The 12632-nt window shown below is 39.7% G+C and overlaps 1 protein-coding gene across 1 annotated transcript in view; it reads left to right on the forward strand.

Moving 5' to 3' along the window:
- LOC134004191 (xylosyl- and glucuronyltransferase LARGE1) overlaps nucleotides 1-12632 on the forward strand; it is a 34836-nt gene that overhangs the window by 4691 nt on the left and 17513 nt on the right. Inside the window, exons 3-4 of the mRNA XM_062443377.1 lie at nucleotides 1922-2047; nucleotides 5413-5568. Of these exons, the coding sequence (XP_062299361.1) occupies nucleotides 1922-2047; nucleotides 5413-5568 (282 nt within the window). The remainder of the gene's footprint in view (nucleotides 1-1921; nucleotides 2048-5412; nucleotides 5569-12632) is intronic.

A 12632-nucleotide genomic window follows, 5' to 3' on the forward strand; every position in this document is an offset into this window, starting at 1 on the left:
TGAGTTCAAGTGTGCTGGACTCTTTGGTTTGTCTTTTAAGTCAAGGATTAATGATCTTATGCACCGTCCACTAAGACTTTATCATGTGCAAGAGCTTACAACTTTCTGATAAAGAACAATCGCAATCAAATCAGTGAAAGTGGAGTTGCTGTATTTAGTTTTTTTTGCTAACATCACTGAGACTCAGAATATGCCATCAACATGGTTCTTTGTGGAGCGTCTTGGTAGTGCAGTGGTTACTGTGCATGCCAGATAAAGGCAGCGTCCCTGGTTCCATTCCTGTTTACTGTTAGTCCAAAAATAAATATGTTTTAAAAAGACCATGGTTCTTTATATCCCTGGAACCCTAACAGTCTTCTCTATCCATGCATGTACGGACATTTGTGCTGTGTTGAAAAATTCTAAACATAAAGACAAAAAGTTCTTGAGTTTGACTGACATGTAAAGTGATTTCTGGATAGCCTAACTTGTCCTACAAGGGAAACACATGACATGCTGGTGACACACATAGTTAAAAACAAGCAAGAACAAGGGTTCAAACACCAAAGCTGTTGCTTTTTTAAACTTTTATTTTAGTTTTTTTAAATTACATTCCTAACTAGTTTAGCCCTTTCAGTGACGCCTTAGCCCTTCCCTCTCCCCTTCTAAACAGCTCCACATTTGTCATCACTGATCTCCGTTGAGTTTTCATTTTACACAAACTTTTTTTTAAATGATTTGCTCTGTTCTTCTCTTATATTGGCTGCTTTAATACTGAAGTGCATTATTTCTTCCCGGTTGATGTATGACCACCATCTGCAGTCTGCAGAAATGATTCACTGCTACACCTGCTTTTAACTGTTTGTTCATACGTGCGTGATGGCTGCTCAGTTGCTGTGCACATCCTCAGAAATGTACACCATTCATCTGCAACATGCAGTTACATCCATAACTGGTATATAAGTATATCAGGATGTGAAGTAAGATCAGCCAGAAGTTTGGAGACACATAAAAGAGCTTGTAATCTGCATATGTTCCTTTTATATCTGTGGTTGTATTGGACCATCATTGGTGATGTTACAAATAATTAAAGCAGTTGATCTATGGCAATATCCCATTTTTTTTATCACCACATTGATTGATATTAATTTGCTTAACTAGCCAAAGGCTGCCACTCCCAGCCAGCATGTCCATGTGGGCCCCACATGGGTTAAATGAGGGCTACATGGGTACTGAGTGGGCATGGGCTTGAACTGGGCAAATTTTGCAGGTCCCACATGGTTTCAGTAACATGGGCCCCACATGTGAAGCCCACATGGGCTGACTGTATGAGCCCCATAAGGGATGTAAGTGGGCTAAGCGGACATGGGCATAAACAGGACAAATTAAAAACAGGGCCCCATATTGTTTTAGTAACATGGGCCCCACATGTGAAACTCACCCAGCCCAAACCCCACCTAAAACCCAAACTGCAGACAAACCCACTTGGGACCCATATTGCAGCCCAAATTGAACCCTTATGGGGCCCACATGGACATGCTGGCTGTTATGTTTATATTATGTTTATTGACATCATGCACAATCATAGATCTCAGTGATATTGTGGAACATGCATTATAATCCTCCAGGTGCAAACAAATAACACAGTCAAGTATGTGAGAAACGCATCACCCCTGTACTGAGCTTCGTTGATGTATAATTGTAACATGAATAGAATAATAATAATAACCAGTATAATATACTGTACAGCACTTTCATATATATGTGTGTAAGTATGTTTGATCAAATAGTATATGCAGTTTTAAACACATTAACAGACAGTTTTGTGTGGCCATCAAATAAACAGGCAGCAGGGTCAGAATAGACTGTGTGGTGCAGGTCTTTAGATGATGAAACATAAGGCAAAGCATATGGCTCAGTGTGTGTGTGTGTCTGTGTGCAGGATATCTTCAATGCTGTGATCAAACAGAACCCATTCCTGGTTCACCAGCTGCCCTGCTTCTGGAACGTCCAGCTGTCCGACCACACCCGCTCTGAGAAGTGCTACAAAGACGTGTCAGACCTCAAGGTGAGACCCCGCTGTCTCCACTGTGCATACACTCAGTCACTTCAGACATACAAGACCTGACCTGCATTAATCATGAGTCTCCGAGCAGGAAGTCCGTCCGAGCCAGCCCCACACTCTCAGTGACACACATTTGGTCCTATTTTTCGGCACACTAAAAGGATTTTATGGATGTCTTGGTAACCTTGAAAAGGCATCCTGTCTTTTCCAGGCATCTATATCAGAGCTATCTGATTGTGTTAGCAGCTCACAGTGGGAGGACAACAACATAGCATGTATACACACAACATATTTGTATGAAATTCAAAGAAGCTTTGTGTCCATTCATCAGATCAGATTCATCTGATTCTTCCAATGTCTGCCTTTTTATCCAGCAAAGAACTGCATCTAAACAAATAGTAATTAGGCTTCCTGACAAACACATTTAGTACACCTCAAAGCTCTACTGCCAATTATGTTCAATAATGCCTGGAGGTGCTTTTTAAATGGTTTTGTCAGTGTCATGGCTCATTTGATATAATTGCTCCAAGCATAAATCAGTATGCCTTTCAAATGCATCAATAAAAAAATACTAACATTAAAATGGTTGTAAACGGATGATCCTCAATGCTGTAGTCAAATATTTCAGATGGGCATGATGCAACAGTCTGTGATAGAAGTCAGTGTAGGTTCTGAAAGAAGATGAAGTGACGTGAGGTGTAACCACTGAAAGAAGGTGAAGTGGGAGTTGGAAGATAATTGAAGTTCAACGGATTGAAGTGTACTAACTAATTTAAAGCTTGAATGACGTCTGTAGCTGAAGGTATGTTAATGTATTGAAGCAGGTTGGATTCTTGTTATAATCTGTACATGTTGATATTACACCTATAGATGTGATGAATAAAAATTTCAAACATTATTTATAATGGAAGCTGAACCTGAAAAAAATCAAGGACAAAACTGTGTCTAAAAGAACAACAATAATAAAGAAGTCAAGTGAGCACCTTATCCATCCTGTCATTAAACAGTGATGTCATTCATTCTTGACTTCCTCTTGATGCAGTTGGTTGTAGGAGATCTTATCACACCCTTATGTACGACCTGTATGTAGTTCGATACATTTTAGAGATTCTGAAATGCTTAACAACTACAATAAATATGGTAAATGGCCAGATAGTATTTCCGGTGTTTGGTTTTAAATGGGCACACATTAAATATAGTTACATTATATTACATGGCTTGGGTCAAACTTATATGAACTCGATATGTTTTCCCCACTTACACATGCATCAGGAGACATTCTGACTTTATTGTCTGGTTTGAAGACACTTGAGAAGCAGGAGGTGTTCAAGTGTTTTTAAGGGTTGATCAACCCCTTAAAAACACTGTCCAGCACTCTTCACCGCCAAAACTAGTTTGACTTGCTAAAGAGAGATTTGAAAGAGAATGGCACAGAGGCTGAGATATCCTCACTGCCAATTTTGGTATGGGTGAAGCTCCAAAGACACTGGAATCTACAGTGCCAATTGGAAAATGTGGATACACTGACACATTGAAGGCTGGTCTGTGTCTTCATCCCAAGAAATGTCACCTGTTCTAGCAGGAGATGTCATTCTTGGGTCACATCGTCAATGCAGCAGAGTTGTGAGGGACTGGCCTGACCCCCACAATGTAGGACAGCTGCAAAGCTTCCTTGCCCTGGCCTCCTACTACTAGTGGTTCATCAAGGGCATTGCCTGCCTGCTACACTAGCTGACCCAGAAAAACCAAATATTTGAATGGAGTGAGGACTGAGCTACCGTCTTGACAAGGCTCCGGTCAGTCGATGAGGCTCCTGTGCCGTCCTATCCACACCACTGGTGACCGTTAATCATGGACACCAATGCCAGAAACATGGGTCTTGGTTTGAAGCATATTCAGTTCCTTACCAGAGTGCAGCCTCCACCGCCAAACGCCAGGTCAGCAAGATGGTTTGCCGCTTCGGTGTACCTGAGGTACTACACAGCAACCAGGGTCAGAACATAGTGGTTGGAGTATTCTGGGAGGTCTGGTGACGGCCGGGCATCAAGAAGACCCAGTGAGGCGCTTGGCTTGGACTACCTCTAGAATGGCTTGGTGCATGCGCAACGAGATACATGAGGTGACGGGACAGGCTCTCTCATACACTGGGTCCTGACAGAAGAGAAGAAAAATGTCAGACACTCGCTATATATATATATTCACACTTTCCTATGAAAGTGTGTCAGTTTAATTTCTAAAAACAACACTTTATAACACTTTATTTTTGTCAATCACGCGAGACAGAGGTACATAGTTTCCATGGTTCAAGGCTGATGTACAGTGAAGAAGTAACTGTGTTTGTGGTGGTGACTTTATTGGCTTATATTGTAAACATAAATGAACCAAGGCTACTTTTGCCAGAGACCCTTATTTAACAACTCACAAAACTATCTGGTACATTTTTCCATTTCTGTTGGGTGACAGCACTATGATGTGTCTAGGATTCCCTTTGAGCTGGTTCCTTTGTGTTATGTTACCTGTCTGAATAAAACATCTTCTTTCTCTTGTTTTTGTAATTTTGTCGTACAAACATTGCAAATAGGAACATCATTAGCGTGTACCTTTTTCTTCGCACTTAATTGGCCATTATTGTGTCATCCTATGAGATCTCCCAGCCTCCACAACTTAAACAGCTGCGAACATAAACCCGCTAAAGAAAGATTGTGTTTTGTGAATGGAACATGAATGGAGTGAATGGCTGGTACTATAGATATTGTGGTTTGCTCAACACTTTTTTGTTTACTACATTCCATATGTGTTATGTCATAATTTTATCTTAAAAAACCCCTTGAATGAGTAGGTGTTCAAATCTTTGACTGTAAAAATGACAACAAATTAAATCCCAGGACAGGTGCTTCATGATTTTGGGCAATACATCTTTGTACTAGGGCTGTGCGATATGGACAAAAGACATATCTCGATATCGATATTGCAGCGGTATTGTAAACATGACTATCAATGCCTTAACAAAATATTAACACAATGAGATTTTTGATAAATAATCATCAGTAATGTGGATATAATGACTAAGTGGGTAAACGCAAATAATAGAACAGCTACAACAGTCTGTTAAGTTCAATAATGTCAACTTACTGTAATTCAGCTGTAAAAACCAGGAAGAACACTTATGTCATATCACGATATTACAATACCCAGACTCTAAGACGATATTTAGTCTTGTATTAACGATATCGATATAATATTGTAATATTGCCCAGCCCTAATTTGTACATGTCTATGCATTACAATCAAATGTTCTGAACATTACAATGTCAACAGTAAGCAGATAACCTTCTCCCTGCTCTGCTCTCTGTGGTTCTTCTGACCAGGTCATCCACTGGAACTCGCCCAAGAAGCTGCGAGTGAAGAACAAGCATGTGGAGTTTTTCCGTAATCTCTATCTAACCTTTCTGGAGTACGACGGCAACCTGCTGCGACGAGAGCTGTTCGGCTGCCCCAGCGAGGCCGACCACAACAGTGAAAATGTAGGTACAAACCTCTTAGTGAAATAAAGTGGTGTCCTATTGGACTGCAGTTGTAAACAATGTAGTGCAGCAGCTGTGATGGACTGAACTGAACTGATGGAATATGTGAATTTCTCAGATACAATCGGTGATATGCAAGAAAAGCTGCTGGTGTTCAGTTCTGTGATTATTTTTTTTTGTATGCAGTGTGTTCTCAATGTATGTATTGAATCGTTGCTGATTGCACTGCTGCCATTCTCCTCCTGGCAGAGTATGTGAGGAACTAAACAAACAACTGTAATAATTAGCCTGGGGTACTGGAGGTAATGCAGACTCCACATTGTGAGGCACAGTCAAGTTATAACCAGCGTCTGTCTGATGGGGCCTCCTCTGTCAGCTGGGACATGATGCTTCATTTTCATCTCGGTGGGGGAAAATGTTGAAGAGAGGAGTTAATGAGGTGAACCATGGACCCTGTTAATCCATTCTGTCCATCAAACTCTGCCTGCAAGAGAATAAAGACACAATGGAGTCTACTATAGAGTCCATGTATTGTCCCTTTCCACTACAGCAACTATAATACTCATAACCTGAAGTTTTAATGATGTATTTTTGCATTTTATCAGTGTTTTACAATCATGGAGAAAGCAACAAGCCAAACTACTTTTAAGATCTTGTGGAATAGACAAAAATTGATGAATTTACACTTTAACAGCAGTCACTGTGGACTGAAGTAATGGACTCTTCATACAGTATGCATGAATATAATCTTGTTTGTGGTATAGTTTGTATTTACTGTGAAAGGCCAAAACTGAGAGGAAAAAACGTGATTTGAAATGTATCCATATTTTGGTGGATGTGATCTCAGTCACGCATTCATATAACACCCTGGATAGATACACTGAACAGTTGATTGTACGTCTACATCGCCTTGCAAAGCGGTAACCATACACTGTAAAGACTTCATGCTGCTTCTAAATGCACCTTATAAACTCAGAAACAAAGGTTGTTTAACCCTTACATACTGTTCATATTCTACACCCTCGCAGTACTTCTGGGTCAATTCTGACCCGGTCTAAGAATCCTCTCATATAAAGTGTCTATACCAAATTTTGAACCACACATCTGTTTAGAAAGCATCAATAGTGGATCTGACTGATCAATAAATGTGATTAAACCTTTATTAATGTGTCAGAGAGCAGAGAGAGTGTATTTTTTAGCTTTTACACCACTAAACATCTCCTATCACACAATATCATGTCCTATTTTACCTAAGACATGAAAATATAACATAGCAATAATGATGGAAATGTATTTTATGTAAAGTGAAAATGAACTGTGGGGTTTATTGTATAACCATTAGAGCCATCAGTCTTCACTGCTACATCATAAAAAGAAATCCTCATAACTACTATCTTATTAAAACTATTAACTATTCATTTCACTTTCACTTGTAGCACCTATACAAAAGTAGAACATTTAAAATATTTTCATTTTGTTCATTTTTGGGGCCACTTTAGGAAAAATCAAATTTCACAGTTAAAAAAAAGACATATGGGTTTGTTTTTTTTACAGCTGTCAAATGTCAAAACGGGTCAACTTTGACCTGGACAGTATGTAAGGGTTTCTAGAAACAAGAAACAAGAAAGTTTCAATTTTTTTCTTTTACTGCAGTATTTTATAATTAGATGCTGAAATCATTACCCCCCCCCCCCCTGTCAGCTACCACCACAAATAGAATCTGATTCTGGTGGAAACACTTGGTCAGCTCGGTGTGTTGTAAACAAACCAACTAGCCAACAGTTTGCAAGGCTGGAATAGAGAAGCATGACGGGCTTGTTGTGTAACGCACCCGTGCGCAGGCAAAATGACATATGCTGGAGCAGGAAGGCAGACAGAGGAGAGGGATGAGAGGAGAGCAGAGAGCAGACTGGAAAAACAGACCACACTCTTTTACACGATGGGGACGGAGGGGATTGGTTATTATCCTGACATTCAGCCATGGACTGATGATGACGACTCGGTGTGATGCACCAAAAACCACTCAGCAGTATAGTAAACATCATGGAACAGCCTAGGTACTGGATGTGTCTGTAACTATACATTTATAACATCAGTCATAAAAACATCACTTATAAATATCAGGCAGCAGCTCACTAATGTTTCTGACATTGCTGGTTTACTTCACTGCCTGCAGAGATCTTGTAATTCCCGTCCACACTGCAGAAGAAACCCTGAATACCCTCTGCATGTATTAGTGGAATATTCATTTTCATTACTCATGTAAAAAAAAAAGTCAATGTCACTGATTAAATTTATAGCCTGGAACGTCCAGGAATTAATCCATCAGCAAAAAGACTTCAAATAATAGCTTTCAAAACTTAAAGGACTCTTCTATGAGTCTATTGCAAGAAAAACATCTTGTTAATTCAAACTTTGACCAATTAAAATCAGATTGGGTCAACCAGGTGTTACTTCTTATAATTTAAAGAAAAGAAGTGTTGCAGTGTTGATTAGCAAAACCCATTAAGTGCACCAGGTGCAGTGGTGCACTTAATGGGTTCCACAGACACTGGCATATGTCCCCAATGCACCACAGACTTTACTATTACACTACGTTCACTCAGTCTGGCCTTGCAAACCAACCCACATTTTCTGGAACAACATAATAACTACCATTTCCCAAATCTCGGGTCACAGCATTACACTTTCCCCTTCCCTATACCTCTTAGGAAGCCTCACATCCATCAGTCACATATTTATCACCTTAACCATTGCAAAAAAAAATACAGTATTGCTCAATTGAAAATACAGGCAGAAAATAACAGTCCCAATAGCTCCATTTATTGGCAGAATATCTCTCAATCACTACGTCTATCACTGCAGGGGGAGTATGGGAGTTTGGTTTTTATTTGTTTGGATTTGATTTCCTTTTTTTTTTCTTTTTTGTTTGTTTGTTTGTTTGTTTTTCCAACAAGCTCAAACCACACTGCAGGTGAATATGGAACATACACTACATATAAAGTGAGCTGGTTTGAAGCCCAACATTGCAGTTTCTGGTCGGTGACATGTTCTCCATTTGGAGCCAGGACACGCCCGCTACCTAAGACCCAAACTAATAATAATAATTTACTGGGATACACACTTGGGCTAACATTAGCTGAAATATTGTGATAGTACAGTAGTCCAATTCAGTGTGAGTCCTGAAGCCGGGGAGAGCAACAGATGAGCCAACTGTCAATCACAGCTTTAAATCAAAGCCTACTCAGCGGACATAAAAGTTACTATAAGTCAGGGGTGTCAAACATAAGATATATACATAAAACCGGCCTACCAAGGGGTCCAACCTGGCCCACTGGATCACTTTGCAAGTATGAAAATGAACATTTTTTCTGCTGCTTCAGAAGTTTTTGATTCTGACCATGAATACATACTGTGGTCATATATACCATTCATATACTAAACATTGTGCAAAATGTAGTCACTCAGCAGCTTCTGTGCAAAATGAAATATCACAGTAAATAGATGGTTTATTATAATAAATGTATACTTTATATAATTTAAATTATTTGTAGGTTATTATGCAGTGGTTTTACTGGTCTGGCCCACTTGAGATCAAATGGGTTGTATGTGGTCCCTGAACTAAAATTAGTTTTACACCCCTGCTATAAGTCTTCAATTATATTAATTTCTAAAACCAACACACTTATTGGAGGGCCTGAATTTAGAAACTACACTATAATGACTTGCTTAAAAACACTGACTTTGTGTTTTTAGAAAGAAGTTGAGGCTCTTTGAATGGGAATCAGTTGGAGCCAGCATCTAGTGGTGGTCAGTGATATTTAAGGTACTTCAGCCGTTGCTTAAGCTTCAAGCTGTAGTAGTTGCTGCTTGATATGGACCAGAAGGTGACTGCTGGGAGACCAGCTGAAGATGCCACTTTTCTGCAAGTTTACGTTCTGCTTGTATAAAAGAGGTTCATGTTTGTACTGTCTCAGGGAGAAAGACAGGGAGGTAAGACTGTAGTCTGCGTAGTCCATTAATTACACTAACACCTTCTTTTGTTTTCCACTGTGCTGCCTCTCAGTCTGCTCTGCACAGAAGACCTGACCTTTTTTTTACTCATTTAGAACTGAACCCTAGTCAGTACAGGATTTCAGGTGGCATCCCTGCTCCACATGATGGAGATGAAGAGGCTTGTCACCCTTCCCTCAAATGTGGCCATTTGAAAAAAGGGAATAAAAGCTTTTAGCTGTTGAGACACGTATGATCAGTACATTTGAATCTGACTGAGGCTTGGACACACTTTTGTAAATGTCTAGCACATAGATTTTCATTGTTGTTTTATCATTGAGACAGTTGGTGGTTCACACCTTCTGCTGAAAGTTACCACTGGTCAGGAGTTGGTTTTTATAGGACCAGCCTGCACAGGCTGTAGAATTATGTAAGTGTCAGCTCTGTGGTCAGTTAATCACATTATAATTTTCCATCATGGTGTGCCAGACTTTTTTTTTTTTTGCCAACAGTCAATTCTAATGTGTCCTTAACTCAGGAAATAGTTTGCTCACTCAATTTTTCAGAGTTTGAGCAGCGATTTAAATCCCATTAAAGTGATGATTAGACTAATGAAGTCACTGAGGGATCAGCTCCACCAGCACACTGCAGAGCGGGCTCCTTTAGTGCCACAGTGTCACTGCAGCCCAGCCACTGACTGCAGCTCCACTAATCACTCTGTTCAAAGCAGAGCGATGCCACACAGCAAGTCCTGCTGACAGCCACTCAACCTTTCTATCCACTATTCCCCAAAGCAAAACCATTGTGCTTTGTTGAGCTTCATTGATTCTAGTGTGCTGAGCAAATCCTCACTTGAATTAAAATCAAGTTAGATAGACCTAAGGGCAGAATGTTGACATCCATTCATACCTGGACAGATGTGTCACGTAACTTTTGTGTATCCACAACTGAGCAGTGAGATGCAGTTTTGTGCTCAGACAAATCCTGTATCACTGTTTGTTTCATTTTATCAAATTGACAAGAAAATGAATTGGGGAAAATGTATTTCATTTGCATTAAATTGTAACAGCGTGCTATACTGACTTATGTAGGATTAGAAGCTTGAGTCTTTGTTTTGCACTGACCAGACTGAGACACAGGAAAGCCCTCAAAACTGAACGCGTACTGCTCCATCATAACCAATGGAAAGATATATCACATATATGGATGAGACTGTCCTCCCAAGAGAAATCACAGCACAAGTCATTCATTCAAATGCTAAAATTAGATGAACGTTTTCCTAACAATGACATCTAGTGGCTGTGTCACATAGTCAGGAGTAGTGTGATGCTTGTCTTCTGGCACTTGGCAGGCCGTCATTGTAAATAAGAAACCCTTATTAATGTCTTGCCTGGTAAAATAAAGGTCAGATAACAAATGAATAAATAAATAGAGCTATAAAAATTCATAGCAAGGGACTTTGACACAAAAGATCACTGTTAACTTTTCTAGTCTCTCTGACCACCCACAGCACTTTTACATTACATGTCACATTCATCCATTCACACACATTCATACACTGATGACAGGAGGTACCACACAGGGTACCAACCTGCTCATCAGTTGGAGGATAGCCATTCACACACATTCACACACCGTTGGCGCAGCCATCAGGAGTAATTTGAGGTTAAGTATCTTGCCAAAGGACACATCGACATGTGAACTGGAGGAGCCGGGAATCAAACCAACAATATTCCAACTGGTGGACAACCACTTTACCTCCTGAGCCACAGCCGTACTGTATATATGAGCTCAAACATTTCAAATGTGTATTACAGTAATGCACTTTCACCATCAGAAAAGAGACTGTATTAAAGGTATTAATAGCATCAAGACCAGAGATGCAGAGATGGAATTTCAGTTTCTGACTGATGGTAAAGCCCTCTGCTTTCTGTTTCAATGCTCTCTGCTCATGAATAACACATCTGCAGTTGGATTATAGAAAAAAAGAGTCCCAGTCTTATTAACCACCATCATTTTATTGTCCATGTATGCTCCACATTTAATTCTGAATATTTCCACCAGCAACTGATAGTAACAAATTGTTGATATGCTGACATGTTGTAGGACAGTGGTCACCAACCTTTTATAGCCCAAGATCCGAGACCTCAGCCTCGGTGAAAGGCAAAATCTACCTATTGAAGCGTTGAGAGAAAAAAACGGCCCAGATTGTACTTGAGTGTACAAGTTGAGGCCTTTTATTAAGGCTATTTGTATTTGATTACATGAAGTGCTTTGGTCTATCGTTCAAATGGATGCAAGTAAGAAAACACTGTAACTAGCATATCAACCTGACCAAAGCTGTCTTCCTTTAAGAATTTTAACAATACAACATGCCTTCAATTGTAAGTGTTATTGCTTAATTTCATTCCAACACAAAAAAATCAATGCATGTGGACTATTGTCCATTTGAATGAGGAAATGATGTTGTTCATGGTAGACACATGTGCAGGTAGTAGATAAGTGCCATTGTTAACTGTTATGCTTCATGCAAGTTAATACATTGATCACTATCATTTTAGGAAGTACAACTGTAATATTTGCAGACTAAATTCTCAGTCAGTGCAATTAAGCTAAGTGGAATTCTATGTATCATCTTATGCAGCATCACTTTTCACAGTGCCATTAGAAGGCAAAACTGTTGCAGTCTTGTTACTTACTCAAGTCAGTCTGATGGCTGCGACTGAATACTGTTTGTTAGTGCTTTGTAGTTTGGCTCCTAGCTACAGACAGCCAGTCTGAGACAGTGTATGTGGAGTCTGTCGTGAGGCGGTTCCTGTACTTTGATTATTTGCATGTGTATAAACAACATTTCACAAAGTGGATCCGAAATAGGCACTCCAAAATAGGTCTTAGTGCACATGCCATGAGGAGAGGAAACGTTGTCACTGTCCCTTGATCTGGTGTTCAGCTCTGTGTCATTTTTGCAAATCAACCATGTCAACTTCAATTTGGCTGCTACATGTTCTATATCAATGAGCAGGAATGGATTTGAGACAAATTCAAAAAATATCTCCCATGATGTCTAACTC

The sequence above is a fragment of the Scomber scombrus genome, chromosome 22 (genome assembly GCF_963691925.1).
Source record: "Scomber scombrus chromosome 22, fScoSco1.1, whole genome shotgun sequence".
In the NCBI taxonomy this organism is placed as follows: domain Eukaryota; kingdom Metazoa; phylum Chordata; class Actinopteri; order Scombriformes; family Scombridae; genus Scomber; species Scomber scombrus.